The sequence below is a fragment of the Glossina fuscipes genome, unplaced genomic scaffold, assembly GCF_014805625.2.
Source record: "Glossina fuscipes isolate IAEA_lab_2018 unplaced genomic scaffold, Yale_Gfus_2 27, whole genome shotgun sequence".
Lineage (NCBI taxonomy): Eukaryota > Metazoa > Arthropoda > Insecta > Diptera > Glossinidae > Glossina > Glossina fuscipes.
This window is the reverse complement of record NW_023998422.1, coordinates 7258417-7277837: the sequence shown is the minus strand read 5'-3', so window position 1 is coordinate 7277837 and position 19421 is coordinate 7258417. Positions and strand designations below refer to the sequence as shown.

The 19421-nt window shown below is 34.1% G+C and overlaps 1 protein-coding gene across 4 annotated transcripts; it reads left to right on the top strand.

Annotated features, from left to right (window-relative positions):
* Nucleotides 1-880: 880 nt before the first annotated feature.
* On the top strand, nt 881-19217 carry LOC119635612 (poly(U)-binding-splicing factor half pint-like). Of its 4 annotated transcripts, none has more exons than XM_038030491.1 (6): nt 881-920; nt 1083-1188; nt 15186-15421; nt 16287-16345; nt 17539-18042; nt 18119-19216. In XM_038030491.1, the coding sequence occupies exons 1-6, from the start codon at nt 918-920 to the stop codon at nt 19149-19151; spliced, it is 1941 nt and encodes a 646-aa protein (XP_037886419.1). In that variant the 5' UTR covers nt 881-917; the 3' UTR covers nt 19152-19216. The 4 variants fall into 4 exon arrangements, with proteins under 4 accessions (XP_037886419.1, XP_037886420.1, XP_037886421.1 ...); XM_038030492.1 differs by having other exon boundaries at nt 1083-1176; nt 18119-19151; XM_038030493.1 differs by lacking the exons at nt 881-920; nt 1083-1188 and adding exons at nt 6680-6813; nt 6940-7159 and having other exon boundaries at nt 18119-19151.
* The last annotated feature ends 204 nt before the right edge of the window (nt 19218-19421 follow it).

Below are 19421 nucleotides of genomic sequence, written 5' to 3'. Positions count from 1 at the left end.
GAAATCTCTATTTCGAAACTTCCCAAAGTGGTTGTGCGCGATCCGAGATATATTATGTGCAATCCGAAAATTGCGACATTTGAAAAAGAGGACTAAACTCTTTGGCTGATTCCTCTCGATAAAGTGATGCAAAGTTCTGAAAATCTTTTTTTTTTTTTATATACTGTTATTATATTATTGAAATGTTCTGTTATTTCGTTCTTCTATAAATTCTTTTATTCTTCTGTTCCTTTATTTTGTTGTTTCATCTTCTTAGTTTACGTAAAATAGCAAGCAGAGACATCGAAGTTTAATCTAAGTTTACGGTTTAATTCCAAGGAAAAACAAATTCTCTAAGAACATATTTTTCGCAACGCCAAACTTAGCTTAACTATCCTGCGTTAATGAATGTTTAAAAGTGTAGTCACAAATAAATAACTATAGTTGACAATCCCTAACAAAAAAATGATCTAAAATCTCGACTACTATTTAAAAAGATGATTAAAAATATCAGTGCAAGAATAAACGTGATTGGCTCTAAACCCCATTCGCAGGTGGCAAATTGTACTTTTCATGCAATTGTCTGCATAAATTTAACGAAATCAGTGCCATGGGAATTATTAGAATACTCTATAATTCGAGACTTCAGCTACGATGTTTAATTTCAAATTCTTGTTGCGTTGAATATACTTCCATCGCCTAATTTTTTCCGATGATGTTCTCTTCTCAACTGGGTATTTTCATATCCCCATTTAAAATTTATTATATCTTGCAGGGGTAATCAAATCCCTATTAAATTGCAAAAAATGAAAACTGATCGACTTAGCAACCGTGGTTGTAGAAGAGTTTGTTGCAGTAAAATAAAATTCGTGAAATTTCTGACTTGATTCAAAATAAAAACTTTTTTGGTTTTTTTGCTCATATAAAATAAAGATAATATGGTAAATAAATGTTTGTATAGACGGAAATTATTTTAATGTTTTTTTAAATTCAAATACTTAAAATATACGATGCAGTTGTAAATTTTTCAAGCATTGTTCGCATTTCTGTTACGACGCAGCCAGCAGCTTTCATTATTAATATGCCCTCCAAATTTATTTTAGGGATCAAACGAAAGAAATCGATCACCAAAATCAGAAGACGCCGGTTCCCATGATTCCGTTTCTCCGCCGAAGAAAATGCGATCGGAAAGCGGAGGTAAATATATAAGTATGTAACAAGTTTTTTTACAATTTTTTTATATACGTATATATCTACATATATATAAAGTGTATTTGAATGCATACGCAAACACATGCCTGTGTTCATGTGTACATATATACATAATTTTGTGTCTATAACTGCTTTTCCCTGTAATGAGGTTTACTACATTCGCATTGCATTACTTTGTAGTATAAATACGTATGTATGGTTATTTGTATTGCTTTAAAATGTTTTGATGCTCTTTGGCATTTTTAATATCTAAACTGCACGAAAATAAATATATTTTCAGGAGAAATATAGATCGTAAGTAAATTTGACGTCAGAGATTTTTAGATATATCGTTGCATATAGATTTTCCAAAATTGTTCTTGTTACTACTTACTCATCATTTAAAAGCCTCTTGCTAGAGAATGTTCTGAGTTTTAATGATAAGCTTATTAAGTGCGTAGATAAATTTTGTCATTAGAATCAATTAAGAGTACGTGATTAACTTCTTAATACGCCTCAATTTGAAGTAAGCAGGAAATTATGTTTAATACAGGTAGCATTTTTTTATGCTTGATGAAATGAGGTAAAGTCCGCAATAGTTATTTCATGTGTACTTAACTGTAACATAAAGCGGAATTCGTATATTTTTCGAAAACTTGTAATTAGGGAACTGAAAATGAAATGGCTTTCCGAAATTCTTGTGACGGCTGAAAATCACGGTTCAATCCGCTCTCGTTCACTACTTGTAGCAGTCATGGACCGATTTATCATGGTGGGAGAAGAAGTAAATTGCGAGGCTTTAAATTCGTAAACGCACTCGGAACGCATATGGGCACGTTGCTTACTTTTGCAGCATTGGAAAAAGAAACTTGCCATTGAGTTGTCATAAATTCACCAAAACGGACAATCTCCTTAGCATCTATTTCCAGAAGGTTGAAGAAGAAGGATAACGGCGATTCTCCGAAATGGGCAATTGAATTCTGAATGATTTTGTCGCTCAAATATGCTCAACTGTAACTCTGAATCTGAATGATTTTTCTTCCACTGTATTAAAAAAAACACACACAAACCAAGACCATCATTTGCAGCCAGTTTTCGCATTTACAAATACCAGGAAATATAGGTTCCCTATAGTCTGCTCTCAAAATCAAAGACGAAATGAATATTGCAATTCGAAAAGGCAATTACCCTCAACGGAGAGTGAAAGTGACAGTCAGTAGCTCGTAGCCTTTTCTTTTTTATAGGTGATTATTTATTATGTATGCTGTGATTTCAAAACTCCTACGTACGTTTTAAGGTAACGCAATTATCTTACGATGCTCTTAAAAACTATATTTTTCACGACTAGTGGAGAGAGACTGTCAACTTGAAAAAAAAAAGTTCGGTACTCAAGTATACGTTGTCACTAAAAAAAAAAAATCATTTTTAAGAGATATTAGACAGTCGAGAGGTCGTGTGCAAACGGCCGTCTTTTTTAAGCTTTTTTTATCAGTGAGCCCTTTGGCGAAAATCGCCTCATTTTTTGATTTCACATAAACGAAACTAAAATACATTGGAAAGTTGAACATCATTTCATTATACCAACGCCCCAGTGGCATAATGCCAGAACTGTCGAGTTATGTTCGCATAATTATTCACGTTTTGTTCATAATGCAAAGTAAATCATACCCACTAGCTCAAGCGAATATGTAAAAATTTTGAAGCATTTTATTAGTTAACTTGATGCCACTTATATCACTGGAAACTTTAAGGTGACCTTGATGCTTAAACCAATATCTGAAGTGGTGTTTAAGTAAAGCAGTTTTGTTGTTTTATCCAAACTACGTCTATTTTCACCTTCGATCTGTGGCCGTTAATTTTCCATCCCCACTTTCATTATGATGGTGAAGCGCGGCAGGTCAGACATACCCACCCCCAAATCATGCACCGCTTACAGCGTTTTTGCTAAATATCTCCGTGCGGTGATGGTGTATTATGCCAATATAACGCTTTGTTGTTACCTATAAAAGTATTGCAGCGAATCCAGTATATAAAAATTATCAGTGCCATCACTCAAGTAGCGGTATGAAGCGATATTGCTCTCAACTGTGATTTAATTAATTATAAGCTTGATTTTCAATTAACTCATTATGATATCCTTTTCCATGGAATTATATTGTCGTCCCTTAAGTCTTCATCAATAGTTTTTATTCATGGGAATTGCTTTATTATTTCTTTTCAACTCTCTTCAATTATAATTTTGATATCTCAATATGTTTATTAAGGACTTTTTCATAAGAAAAATTACTGCAGAATGAAATACAAAACTAAATTCTTATAACATTAAAAAAAAAAAAAAACATTTAAATAAAATTAAAATTTTTGGATGATTACTGGATGGTTGGGTATGGGCCTATATCGCCTGAAATGAGTCAAAAAAAAAAAAAAAAAAATATGAAATATTTTCAAAAGATTTATCTAAGATCTAACTTAAGTTAAAGGCACAAAAGTTAAGAAATGCCAGGGAACTCTTGCAGCACTTATAAAACAATTTTCCCACACAAAACCTTGAAGGCATCAAATATATAAGGTTAGTTTACAAATTATAAAATTTTTATGCATATTTTCTTGATTTTTCGAGTAAATGTTTCAAACTTGATATATACAAGTCAATTTTTAGAATACACACTTTTACCTTTCTAATTTTAGCCTGTTCTTTTTTTATAAACAAATTCTAACAGTGCTGTATTCACCGCATGCATGCTTTTATTCTTGTGCCAAGAAGCACTTATCTCTGACAAAAGGCATTTAAAATATTACTTCAAGAAGGAACAAATGGAAACGCTCTGGAGAGACGCGGCCCACCATTAAATACCATACGCCAGTTCGTTGAGTACAGTTATTCAAATAATAACTCTTCAAAATAAGGCCTTATATTGGAAGTAATTGAAGTAATGGTCCGATACGAACCTTGGGCCAACACAAGTCCGTGTATCATATTTTTTTTAAAAATATTTTAAGAATTGAGACCTGTAGGCTGTAGCAAGACGGACAGATTAGATTAAATCGATGCAAAAAGTGATTCTGAATGGATCGGTTTAATAAAAGGTGGATCTATCTCCTTTTGGTTGTTGTATACATCCACAAGTGGTGCAGGGTATAAAATATAGATAATATATTTTAAATTTCAATATCGAATTTCGCTACTAATTCCAAGCTCTTCCACATAACTTCTTCGATTTAAATGGATCAGTAATATTGAGAGGAATAAGCAAACCATGTCAACTAAGTATATTGACATTCTAATGCTTATGTAAACAGAACTTCTCCCTCAATTAGATCTTGCCACAAAGAAATTTTTCTGCATAGATTTGATGATTATTCAAAGTCAAACATATCTGCTACTTATTTTAAAACTAAATATCCTAAATTTTAGTTACACTTTCACTTTCCTTTATTTATGCCCCTCATCGATCAATATGCGCATATTAGATTTACTTGTCCTTTTATAAGATTCTGAAATACGTTTTAAAAACAAATCTTTGATAAGTGTATCGATTTTGTTTGACTTCATTTTTCATATTTGTTACGATATATCCATTACAAGTCCTCGATATTTTCAGTGTTATATTAAGCAAAGTGTGTTCATTATAGGCGTGAGTCGATCGGAGTATATTTTACACATGTCTTTTAAATGATATCGGAAATAATCGCGCGAGCTACACTTTTTGAATCGATCACGGACATATATGCAACTGGTAGACAAGACTGTTTGCATCACCGAGGTTTTAAATATTCTCAGTGAATATTATACCCATCGCCGAACGATGAGGAGTACATTCCTTTCGTCAGAACGTTTGCAGTAGCCAGAAGGAAGCTTCAGGAACTCTATATAGTCTACATATTATCGACTAATATCGAATGTAATTCGTTCTAGACATGTGTGTCAGTCCGTCTGCCTACTGATTGCTGCAAACTCGCTTCAGCTGGATCATATAAATTTTCGCTTTTATTTTACAAAAATAGAAAAAATCAGCCACGCCCCTCTAATATTATAGAATATGAAAAGTTAATCTTTTCCCTTTTCTGGTACTTTTTTTTTTTTTTTTAAATAACGTTGATGGATATAAAAGATTCGGTTGCAGCCGAATAAAATTTTTCGACTTGTTTTTACATAAATATCTGTGAGAGCTTGTATAAGTTATATTTTTTTGACAACTGTGATCGTTTCCATGGGCTAGCATCGCCTTAACTTAACATTCCAAGTCTAACCCACAACCAAAAAGGAACAGATTTATGGATGGGCAGCCAAATCAACAGATTTACACTGATCTCTAATGTTTTTTCTAGATATCCTAAACGGTCGGACGGACGGACTAATCGAGATAACCCATTCTTCGGTGGTTAAAGGTACAGGAGTACAGTCACAATCTATATATAGCAACCTATAGCAGAGATTGACATAAAATCTGAAACAAATCCTAGGGCCATTCAATATTGGAAGGCAAAAATCTCGAACAAGGCAACGGTTTTCTTATGTTTCAAAGGCTAGGCTAATTACAAAAACGAAGAGTAAGACTTGTATTTGTCTTGTAAACTATAGTTGGCATATCTTGTGGCCTTGAACTATTCTATTCGACATGACAGAACGTTTAGTGTATATCGTAAAGTTGAGTAACGCGATAGAAAACATTATTTTAGAAGCGACTGTCGTATGAAAATTTCGAAGAACTATGGAATAATACATCGCCAGTTGTTTCAATATGAATAGGATGGCTAGTGTGTAGTGCGATAGTTTACTTAATGAATATGGCTTGGATCTACAAAAAGCTTAATGCTAAACTTCACTAGTATCGCTTTGGATAAATTGTCGCGTTTTCAGAAGAATGTTATCCGATGTCTTTAAAATTATTGTTTAGTATGTATACATATATATATACATAATTTTTTTTTTTTTTTTGTTTGCTGAGTAGATATATACAATGGCATGATGTGCAAATATCAAGGGATAGTAGGGATAGGATTTTCATGAATCTGGTGGTGTGTTGTACTTGAACATAACTAATTATAACTGATTGAGGCTAAAAATTGATTTTTCTCTCTTCTTTATTTTCTTTTTCTTATTTCTTTTTGTATTTTTGTATTCTTTTGTATTTTGTTTTTTCTTTAACGAAAAAATAGAAGAATAAAACGACTACACCGAATAACCCGAAGTATACCCAACCATTTGCAAACATGGCAATAGCCAAACGGAGGTCCTGAATGATTGCTCAAGAATGTGTAAAGTAAAAACATTCCACATCAAATGGGCCTTGAAGTATAATCAATGCTAGTCCACTTCTATAAAAGTGAAAAGAACAGAGAAAACGTTGATTGATGTGTGTGTTAAATAATACTTTTATGTTTTTTTATTTATGTTTAATAATTTCTTGTCCTCTTTTGCTTTTTTAGGATTTATTCATTCTGTTTGTTTTTTTTTTTTTTTATTTTATTTTATTTTGTTTCAATTACAAACATTATAGCACATTGTAAAATTAAAAAACAAAAAAAAAAAAAGAAAAAAAACAAGAAAAGAAAAGAAAAAGACTCATTTCCGGCAGGGTTTTTTGCCCGAATCTAAATGGAAAAAAAAGCTGCTATTTAACACACACAGATCGAATCTAGGTAATGAATTAAGTTATCACTTCTTAGAAAACATTTTTATGTCTATATAAAAATTAATTTATGTACTCTTAACATAGTTCATGTTTATTTACTATCGTTACTCTTTCTCTTTTGATATCGTTTCAGCGGATCGCTTTTTTCTTTTTCTCTTTTTTTCTATTTCTATTGGTCGATAATTGCAATGGAAGTTTGAATGAAGGCTTTTCTACATAAAATTGTTTTAGTTCAATTCTTCCTATCTACTCACATATTAGAGAAAAATTGTTGTCAGACAAAACACGATATCGCGCATATATATCTATGTATATACACAGCTATTATATATGGGCGTACATTTGGGAAATGGGTAAAATATAAAATAATTAACTTATATTCCTTCCGTCCGAAACTATGATTTACATTTAGAAAATAAAAAGTATTGTTTTTTGTCCGAAATTATGATATGCATGGAAAATTTTTTATATATATATATATATTAAGAAATCATTATAAATGCCTAGTGGAACGTATTGTTTGTTGTCTGTGTTCTGTATTTTTAAAAATGATTATACTATTCGTTTTGAAATTGAGTTTAATCGGGTTGCTAGTCTAAGCTTGCAAGGGTGAACTTCGGCTCTCGAATGTGCTTCGATTATACAAACGGATGGGCACATGAATAAAATTTTCAAGATGTTTGACTTGACTTTCGGACAATGACTTGGTCTATATGGACGTACACGTTTTCTTGCTTTATATATAATTTTTACATTATATACTTTATATATACTTTTTACGTTTGAATTCATACGTTTTTGGCGAGCATAAATGTGACTTACGTTAAGCCAAAGCACAAATTATGTAGGTGACCCAAATTGCAAATGATTTCTAAATATCTCTGAAAATCTTTATGCTTTTTTTTTTTTTTTTTTTTTTTGTAGTGCAACACAATTTCGATTAAGAGCGATTTAGCGAGAGAACAGTGATCACCAGTTTGTCGGTAATGCGGACAACTTTATCAACCAATCGAATCAGACCTTCGGCTTCAGGACAATGATTTTTTTCCGTTAATTTAAAATTTGTAATAAAATGTAAATCATATTTTCGGACGGAGAAAATTCAAAATATCTCAAAAATGCGAACATTCCTGCATAAAATTGTATGAAAAGTACAATTTGTTTGGGAGTATCTTCCTACTTCTAATTAAATCTAAAATTTTTCCAAGTCTTCGGACAAAATTCAAAAGAACTACAAGCAAGTTTTACTCAAAGGCATTGTGGTTAACATTGACACATTTACTTTAATTTCTTGTCGTTGTGTAAGTTAATCTAGACGTTTGTTTTTACACCCACCATCTAACGTTAGGTTTTAGGTTAGGCAATTTGAGTCATTCTTTATTTAGTTGCATTATACGCAGAAATACGTGTCAAAGACTTTGTAAACTAAACGATATATGAACATATTCTTGATTAATTTTAATTGTTAATGTCCGTACGCTAACATTATCATAGATTCGTATTCGTAGGAAAGCATGACGATTGGACGCACGTGCCAATTTCATAAATGAGATCTAAAAATAAGCACCTATCCCATTAATCCAAGAATCTTGTAAATAATCATGTGATTTTTAAAATATTTATCTTTTGATGAATGCCCCAGTTTTGCCCGTAAATGCTGATGGCTTTCTTATAATATATTCCTTGAACGATCAATTGCGTTATTACTTTGAGTCCTTGCACTTACTTATTGGAGTCGCTTGTGTAATTTTCGCCTTAATATCAATGCATAAAAATGGAAGTGTCTTAGTGAGGCACTACAACCGAAATATGAAAATATATTAATAGTGTTCCTGAATTTATGCCACAAGGGTAATATGTAAACGATGTTTTATAAAGTGCATGCATTCTGCACAATTAGAGTGTGGTCTGCCTTTAAACGGTTGTCTAATTTTGGTTGTGGAATATTAACGACACAACTGTAGAGAGTATTTCTATATGTAGGCCTGAGCTACTCAAGGTATCCAACTTGCATGGGATGCAAAACTTTTTTGTCATCCATTAGATTAAAAGTCATGCATGAAATAATATACGAAGAACGGCAACTTCCTAATCGGAAAGTGTGAAAACCTTGATTTGCGGAAAGCCACTGTAGGTGGTGTGTGGTGGGTGTGAAACAAAAACATTTAAACATCGGATTGCGTATAACATATCTAACTAAAAATAATGTAACATGGTTACCATCTTTTGTGAGATATAAGACAATTAAGTAAAGACAATCAAGTAATTTGTAACGCTTCCAAAACATGGTCCCACATGTAGGGCAACCTACAAATTTTATTAGTTTAAAACTATGCATCGTATTGCAAACGTCTTTTGTGTACTCCCTTCGTCTCCGAACCCATCCATTTCTTCTATAAATAATAGGTTAAAATTTCTTCAAGCTTCTTGCAAAACTTTCCATTTAGAGGAGTCTATAATAGGTATACCGGAAAGTTCTGCCCACTTTTTGAATAAAACAAAATTCATGTTTCCGAAAATGGTCCGAAAGGGTTTACTAAGCTGATTTAAGATTGATCTAGCAAGGATTTTGCTCTAACAGGATATTCGACGATCATCTATTTGAAACCATTCGAACGAACCTCTGGCAGTTCGATCAGAGACTGTGTCTTCGTCGTACACTTTCAATAAATTTATACATGTTTCTATAGCATTTCCTGCTTGCTGGTTGCGTAGATGAACTTTATCAGCAGCTGCCATGGTTACGCTGCGTCTCACTTAACAAACACTAACATGAATCGTGAATTCGTGTTAGTTCATTTGCGAAGTCCGTATGTACTGACTCAGTGATAAAAAGATAGATCTAAATATACGAAAAACGGGTCGGCGTATACTTGTTGAAATTGATTGTAACCGGGACGGACGAAACTTTCCGATGAATTTAAAATCTAAGATCTATGTTTAAGTAACCTTTAGTGGTTTGCGGTTCCTAAGGATGATGAAAGTTCTAAAAAACGATATATTTTCTTAGACCATAGACCTGTATTGTGATTAAAAATCGGAATAGTTTTCATCCTTTCAAGCCTATCGGTGCAAAAATATTTTGTCTCTATAGAAAGCATTAAAATGCAACAGTTCAATAACCCCGAGAATATTTCTTAAAGAATAAGACATTCATCTACCCTTTACTGTCACGTAGGTATGCAGAGTGGCATTTGCAATAAGATCCTCAATCACATATTTAGGTGATACGCGCGAAACCTAACTTGTTAGTATTCATGTTTATAATTTGTAGCCTATAACTTTCATGTATTTCTTTGCTATGACTTCTTTCCTTCAACTCTTTTTAATCGTTCATTATTTGTTTTGTGACGTTTCATTTATTTATTATATATTATGCTTTTCTCTTATATATACATATATATATATATATATATATAATTTAGATTAAATGTTAAATTTCATGTGTATTTTTGTACAATTTTGAGTTAATTGTATTGGCAAACTTGCATTTGTATAAGTTGATTATTAAAATTTAAAATTAATGCATTAAAGTAATTGGTTAACTTGTGGTCGGTCGTAGCCGCCGCCCAAAGTTTTGAGCGTTATTTCAAGACCCATGTTGAATGTAAGAATGAGAAAAATCCGGGAGAGAGAGAGTGCAATGGATTTGATAAATTTTTTAAATAGAGAGAAAAGTTTGCTACGTATAATCTTGTTCAGGGACATGTCCATGTCTCTAGTTGTATGCTATGACTCCTATCTCAGAACTTATTTAGGAGAATACAAAATTTCCTCTTACGTTCGCCAAGTCGAGTGCGAAAATCCACAATGATTGCAATTACCAAAACCCTTCTTATGTTATGTCCTTAATAAAATTTCCGCAATTAATTCGAAAATCAACCAAGTCGCCATCACAGTGGTGCGTAAAGAAGGCGGGTTTTTCGCTTGCGTGCCTGCCTATACAATAATGTAGTGATATAAAAGCGTGGTTTGGAATATATGCCATATGATATGAGCGATAATAGTAATACTTTAAATCTATTGATAGAGAGGCGGTCGATCTTCATACTATTTTTATATTTTATGATCAAGTGTACATTCATCAATACGTAGCCAACTTTCTCCTATGTGAATCCATTTTTCTGCTATAATGCAATCTACATGCAGTGAACGAAAGCTCGTGTTTGGGTATGAAAGGAATCGGCATTTGCCGATTAAAATTTTATTTCTCTTTGTTTTACATATTTACTAATTGTGCGAGTCTTCACGCTAATGATCATGTGGAAAAATTTTAGAAATGTTTTCGTTTAATTTATGCTTTGTTTTTTGTTTTATGCCCACTACCGGATATGTAGTAATTATAATATCAGTTATATCAGTTCAGTTCAATGGCAGTATATATACTAATAAGATGCGCAAAAAAATTCACATTTGATTTATGCCATGAAGTGTGTAACATTTATTGCTCATATTGAACTTATTTAATTACATCTTTTTGTTCGTCTTAGGACCGTACATTTTATGTCCGCAACTCAAAATCACGAATGCGGTAAAGATTACTTTGGTCGTAGCCTTAGTGTGTACTCAGTAGGTGAAAGCAATAACATTTATCGATTGGGCACACACACACACACACACACGCACAAGGTTACGATCACTACCTCCTGTCTTGTTCTTTGTACTCATTTTTCTCTGACAGCCACCCTGTTACAGGAATAAGGGACATCCCCTGAGTGATTGGTCGTATTACAAAAAAATACAAGTGTAAAAAGAGTAGAAAATCAAAATTGAAACATAACCCTAAAAAATTATTACAATTTATTTAAGTCACCTTAAAACAAGTAAAAGCATTGTAGTGCGCCACGGCTCACCATTAAATACCTTATACTAGTTTGCAAGTATTCATGCAACTACTTTTCTCCTATGGGTTGCGGTCCAGGAAGTGATGTCTTCCGAACTATTTTTAACAGAGTCCGTCCTTGGGCTAAAGCACGTCGATGTATTTCATCAAAATATTCGAACGGACGGACGGACGGACGAGATTATCTCAATTCAGAAAGTGATTCTGTATCGATCGGTATAATAAAAGGTGGGTGTATCTCAAGTCGTTCGTCCAAACTACATATGCTTTTGCACCACAGGTTGTGCTGACTATAACAAAAAGATAGTTAATCGATTTTGAAATGTGATACAAACATCTGTTCTTTGCGAAGGGTGTTTACATGCGCTCGTAATTAACAGAAGCAAGATGGTTGCTTTACACTCAGCATTGAAAACTTGAACAACACAGGCAGAAATTACTAAATTAATTTGGTCTTTTGTTGCTCCGACCTATTGATTATGTACCACGACCCATTGGTCTTTGCCGTTGAATGCAAACGTATCGCTGTGTGTTATCCGCAAAATAAATGGTGCCTTGGTGATGTATAAATCTTAAAAATATAAATAGTGCCATTGAAAGGCACACATTTGCGTCCTGGGAATCCTTCTGCACTAACATCGAGAAAGTTCTTGAAGAAAGTAGACTCCATAGTATCCTATTTAACTTACGTAGTAGAAAATCAATTAGATACAACTCTCATTTACATATATAAATATTACAAGACGACTTCGATCCTGCACTTTCTGATACATACAACGAATTGTTGAATAATTCTTGAGAGAGTAAGCAATAGAATATATTTGAGATTGTTGTACAAAATATGGCTTTATTCCTATGATGAAAGCTACGAAAAAATCAGTTTAACGATCCTTCAATATTTTAATAACTTTTTCAAAGAACAAATTGTGAAGCCGCTTCACATACACTTCAGTTCTTCCAATGACCTCGTCCTTTAAAGCAAATCTTTTAAGCTGGAGCATCCTCTTGATAGGAGGACAGATTTGAAGATGACGTCAGCCGAGGAAGTAGCTCGAACCTCTGTTCAATGCAATTTTGGCAGCGTTCTGTATCAGTAGAGCGTTGATGTAGTCCAAATTTGGAAAATGACTTACTCAAGCTAAAATTTTTATGCTGTGCTTAGGATGTCCCTTAACTCTTGCTTTTTTTACTTTTCGTCTATCGTAAATAGTTTCCGTGATTTCTTTTTGATAGTTTCTGGTGTAACCACATTTTTTGGACTCTCACTAGATATAACAAGATTGTTGACGTCCGTACCATTGCACCGATAAACTATGGATTTCAATGTCGAAGACCTACCACCAAAGACCATATTTTGTCTTTGTTTTAAAAATTACAAAGGCAGGGTCACTAAGTTCACACTTAGTGATGATCCCTGCAAAAGGCACTTGAGACTTTTTAAAAATATTATGGAGTTTTCTGGTAGCGAGGCGGAGGGGAATTATTGGCCGATGAGTAATAAGAAATGTATGGTATGTTGGGTAAAAAATTAAAAAACTCTTTAAAATAGCTCGAGATTTATCACGCTAGTCCAAGCACGAATACAGAAACAGGACATTTTCTTCTCCATCCTCTTGCTGCTCCAAATATTTATGTAATGAGTACGCAAGGAAAAAAATGTCAATAAAATATAATTACATAACAACTTTTCCTTTTAATGGCGATGACAAACCTGGCGAGTCATCGTTGTTGTTGATTTACTGACTCATGGAAGAAGAAGAAGAAGAAGAAGAGAACTTTTTAATGTAGTTCACTTTTCAGTCCCTATAGACCAGCAAGCCCGCGAATGAAATAACCCACAACACACTGCTTCACTTAACACAATTTAATCAGAATTGTGTGAAAAAATTATCCAATCCTATGATTGGAAAGTGCCTTTGTGTGTGACACCATTATCGCGAGATAAGTTATGGGAAAGTGAGCATAAACGCCCAATACATTTTCAATAGAGTCCATGTTTAGGAGAAAAGAGTTTACTAAATTTTGTGGCTGATACAACGACTGTTACCGTAATGAAGCGTTTTATGGTAAATGCTCACAAAAATCCAATCCGATCGAACAAATTTTCTTTTTACGTTCTTGTTTTGGCTAAAACACATTAGCGCACCAAATTTTATTAAAATATTTGAAAGATTGCGATCTCTGTAAGTCGAAATAGATGGACAGACAAACTTGAAATCAATTTCAGAGTCAATCGATTTCATGTTAGGTGAATCTGTCTTGAAACTTTCTGGATTTTGGATACATTCGAACAAACTTAATATCACAAACTTTCCCGCATCGAATTCATGAATATTGAGTCCAAGTTTGTATTAAATATTCATTCCTTCTATATGAACCGATAAAATTCATTTGGTATAAGAGAATTAAACTGAAGAATATTCTGCAAGTAATTATCTGTAAAGTTGACTACTATTCATGTTAAGTTACTATAACGATCGGGTGAATTTTCTCGTATTACTGGGAAATGAGTTCAGTCCGGGGATTAGTAGACAATTCGTTTCGAGTAGCATATGAATGAAGAAAGAAAATATTTGTAATATTTTCCACAGCTCGGAGAAATCTGGAGGTAGCTTAGATAGAATTAGTGCTTAACAGATCTTCATCTTTTACATGCCTTACGGTTACCGGTCTACACTAGTCCCTTATAAGAGGCATGGACAGAGGTCGTAACGAAAGATAAGTCCAAAAAATACCTCTTGATCTAATATGGATTCTATTTTAACATTTTGATATCATTACACCCTACACCAGTTGTTGTACTTGGATTAATTAAGTTAGTGTGGATGTATGTGACACATAGAACCACTTGAAATAGACTCGCCTTTTATTATGCCGATTCATTCAGAAAGGGATTTCAAGCTTGTCTGTCCGTCCAGTTTTCTCGTGCAATTTTTGAAATATTTCGACGAAATTTGGTATATTGATATGTTTTGACGCATGAACGAGCGCTATTCGAAATGGTTCAGATCCGAGTGTTCTTTCTTCGATCGCTTCCAATGCAACACTTCATTTCGAAAAGTTTTTATATGAGTAACTGTATTAAGCAAAATGGCGCAGCGTATTTATTGGTCGGCCTTGAAGCTTTTACTTGTTTTTACACTAGTAGTACTAGCAACGCACTATATATCTTGCAAGGAATTTACTTTTCCCCTTTCATATATATTTTTTACTTTTAAATTATAATCTTATAGCTGACAAAAAAAAAAAAAAAAAAGAAAAGGTGAACAGACTATTCGTATATATACATTTTGAAAGGGATATCGATTTTTGAGATTCAGTAAAATTTCAATTCGATAATACCGGGACTTAAGAGAGAGAGAGAGAGAAGGCAGTTCAAATTCCATTCGAGAATTTCTTAAATGCGAAATCCGATAGAAGTTTTCTAACCGAAGTTTAGAAATTGGAAGATATCTAGGATTAAATCAGAGAGCTAAACGTAGTTTAAGTATAATAAAAAACAAAGAATTACTAAAGAAATATGTTTTTGTTTGTAGGAAAATCCTTTGAATCAAAAATTCCTTACATTTCCCAGCCAATATATGATCTTAAACAGAGCGGTGATGTAAAATTTGGACCGGGCACACGATCAGCATTATTGGGATTGCTTGGCGGCGCTTTACCGAAACTCACTTCGGAGCAGCATGAATTAGTTAGTAAAGCGAAAAAATATGCTATGGAACAGAGCATTAAAATGGTTTTAATGAAACAAACGCTTGCTCATCAACAACAGGTAATTTTTTAAATCATATGACTATGATTATGTTCGACCTTTATTTTGAATCTCGAAATAATTGGATGGGTATATTTGTCGTGAGAAGAGTAATCAGAATCATTTTTGACGCTGACCGATAGTTACTGGCATCAATTAAAGGCGAAAGTCTTGATATTAGTAAGGAATTGTGATGATATGGTGATCAAGTTTTACACCTGCAACGCATTACGGCACTTCATCCGTTATATTCGCGTGTAACGTTACTTTTTCTTATTGCTTTTATAAGTATTTTGCGAGAATAAACGACAGGATATCTTGCTTGCTTAGGATTGACTACCAGGAGGCATACGTATTAACTTTGCCAACTAATTTAGTCGACGGTTATTTTGTAGGAGAGTAAAAACCGATTCCGGTTGTGCATGTTAAACGTCTGACCGCCCTATGCACTCTGACTACCGACCGAAATTCACTGCAATTGTTTTTTTGTTTTTTTTTTTTTTTTTTTTGATCAGCTTTTGACGGGATGGATGTCCCCCATACGTATAAGCTCGGTGGTGGTCGCGAATGGTCATAGGTACAGAGAGAAGTATGAAAAAATCCAAGCCACTTGGTTTTGATGAAGTGAACTTTCAAGGCATGTACTCAAGTTAACCCTTTTGCGACGGCATAAGTGAACCACTGTTCGTCGCTAATGTATACTTGTCGCCAGCTAACCAAGCGATTGTCGTATACGGTCGGTACACGTCATATTTCAATCGTTTGAAAATTTTCGAAAATGGATTTTTTCTAAAAGTGTATTCTAGGCCGAAATGAATGTTCGCTTCGATGGCGATTTTCTCTTAGTAATGTCTTTAACTCATTTGCAAATATATTTTCTTTGCAGCAATTGGCTTCACAACGTACACAAGTACAAAGACAGCAGGCTTTGGCATTAATGTGCAGGTATGTAAATGAAAATCTCTTAGAGTAAGTTTGTAAAAGGAGTATATATTATGGTCATTATGGTAATTACTTTAGTTTCGTACAAAATCTAAAAAAATGATAAAGGAATTTTTTCAGACGACGTCTTCATGCAAATTTTTCTCTAATTACAGCGAAGTGAAATTCGTTTCCATTGATAACTATTTTGATTGTTGTTATAAAAAATAAAAAAGTTTCCGTTCACAAGAGATTTCAATTGTACTAATGATTTACAGACTATCAACAAAAAACAACGTCGGAAAGAATTACAAGGCTTTCTCATTAGTTAAATATTAAGGGGCGGTTTTAAGTAGAAAGATGAAAGAATCCGTCATACATACATTTATAGCGACCACAGCAAACACCAAAAGCATCAGGAAAGTTTAAAGTTAACCGTAGAGATTCAACTATTGGAACAGATTTTCAATATGTTTTGTTTAATATGCGTTGTCTTCAACTCGAAAATTACAATTTTCAAAGCGTCTATGCCGTATGTTAACGCTTTTTCGATCGGACACACGGACAGATATCGTCTTTGGCGCTGGCTCTATTTTGATATAGAGTGTAGCGCGGAATAGTTACTTGTCTAATTGCTTATGGAGCAAAGTGCACTAGTTGCACCTCGGTTGTAGATAAGAAGCGACTGGGCTAGATTGATAAACGACTGTCGGTGTGGCAGCGTTAGAGTTAAAAAAATTATGAATAGACTATCGATTGGTAAAGTGTTAATACCTTGTTGCACTGATAAACGGCTCACCATAACCTCACTCTTTTCAGTATTGGATACGAGCTCCAGCCAGAGTATTCTTTCAAATAAATAAGTAAAGTATTTTTTAAATAAGTCAGTTTAGGCCGAATAAAAATTACATAATCGCGGTTTCTTAAACAAGATGAATTCTACTCCTCAATAGGGTTTTAACTCTTGGATATAGATCTCTTATGAACACTACTGAGTATATGATGACAAATTATTGTACTTAGTGATAATTGTCGGTTTTATGCGACAAAACGTAATATTCGAGTTAATGAATTTACGTTTCATGAGCTTTGATTTATTGCTGATAAGATCTGATGTTCAGTAAAAAAAAAAAAAGAAAAAGTTTTTATTTTAATGTAAATAAATGCCCGGATGAAAACTTGACTATCATCAAAAATATTCTTTTAAATAATTGCAGGGTTTATGTGGGCAGCATTTCATTTGAATTGAAAGAGGACACAATTAGAGCGGCATTTCTTCCTTTTGGACCAATTAAATCAATTAATATGTCGTGGGATCCTATAACACAAAAACATAAAGGATTTGCTTTTGTCGAATATGAGATTCCCGAAGGCGCTCAATTAGCATTAGAGCAAATGAATGGAGCATTGATGGGCGGTCGTAATATTAAGGTCGGCCGTCCAAGTAATATGCCACAAGCTCAGCAAGTTATTGATGAGATCCAAGAAGAAGCGAAAAGTTTTAATCGTATCTACGTTGCGTCAATACATCCGGACCTATCGGAGGAAGATATCAAGAGTGTTTTCGAAGCGTTTGGGCCAATTTTGTATTGCAAATTAGCGCCAGGCACTTCTCTTCACACTCACAAGGGTTACGGTTTCATTGAATACGCTAATAAACAAGCTATGGATGAAGCTATTGCAAGCATGAATCTTTTCGATTTGGGCGGACAATTGTTGAGGTAATTGAGGCCGCATCTACCGCCTTTGAATAAATAATTGTTCCCGTTTTCGAATTAATTTATATTAAATTTTCAGAGTTGGTCGCTCGATAACTCCACCAAATGCACTCGTTTGCCCAACCACAAATTCAACAATGCCAACTGCTGCTGCTGTGGCGGCGGCTGCCGCTACCGCAAAAATACAGGCCTTAGATGCTGTGGCTAGTAATGCAGTTTTGGGTTTATCAGCGACAACTCCAACTTTAGGTATTTCTCCACTAGCAGCCGCAAAAGTGGCGGCATTGCCATTGGCCGCCGCCGCCAATGCTTTACATCCGAGCATTACGTTACCAACGGCAGCTGGAGCCGCATTCCTTCAGGCTGGCATGTTTCAAACTCCGGGGCTCGCGTCTAATCTACTGGCCGCTTCGACGCTTCAAACAGTTAATACAACTGCAGCATTATCAGCGTCAAAAGCAATACTTGGAACTGCTGTTAATACCGCAGCAGCGATTCCATTGCTGGGTAAAATTAACACGGGCACTACAGACGTCCTAACCAATGTTACGATAGCCGGACGAGCGGCCGCGATCGCAGTACCTAATAATAATAATGTGACAACTACACCGTCAGCGGCAACTACAGTGGCAGTAGCACAGGCCGAACAAATTAAGAAAGCTCACGAAAAGCAACAGGAGGAATTGCAAAAGAAATTATTGGAAGAAGGTGAAACGCAGACATTACAGCAACAAGAAAATATGTCAATTAAGGGACAAAGCGCCAGACAATTTGTTATGCAACGTTTGATGAGGCCACAGGAATCGCGCGTTATAATCTTGCGTAATATGGTTGGACCTGAAGATGTTGATGAGACACTGCAAGAAGAAATTCAAGAAGAGTGCACCAAGTTCGGTACCGTTAGCCGAGTAATAATATTTAATGAGAAACAAACTGAAAACGAAGATGACGATGAAGCCGAAATTATTGTTAAAATCTTTGTAGAATTTTCTTCATCTGCCGAAGCTGTTCGCGGCAAAGAAGCGCTAAACGGTCGCTTCTTTGGCGGTCGGCGAGTACACGCTGAATTATATGATCAATCACTGTTCGATCATGGTGATTTATCTGGTTAAAAATATATATATATATACACATATATATATCTATATATATATATATATGTATATGTATATATATACATGAATTGCAAATATCGTACATGTATGTGTAAATCATTCAGTAATATCCTTAATAATTAATTATGGTTATGATTAAATAAAGTAAACCCGTCATTATTTACAGACTATTGTGGACACGAGACGCTTTGATTTATTATTGTACGTTTGAATTTTTTTTTTTTTTTTTGGAATAGAACTTAAGATTTCATTTTGCATGAACTTTAT

Bases quoted from the DNA above. Each gene is read 5' to 3' on its own strand.
- LOC119635612 (XM_038030491.1), top strand. The intron at 1,189-15,185 runs GTATGTAACAAG...TTTTGTTTGTAG, and splicing joins AAGCGGAGGTAAATATATAA to GAAAATCCTTTGAATCAAAA. The intron at 15,422-16,286 runs GTAATTTTTTAA...TTTTCTTTGCAG, and splicing joins CGCTTGCTCATCAACAACAG to CAATTGGCTTCACAACGTAC.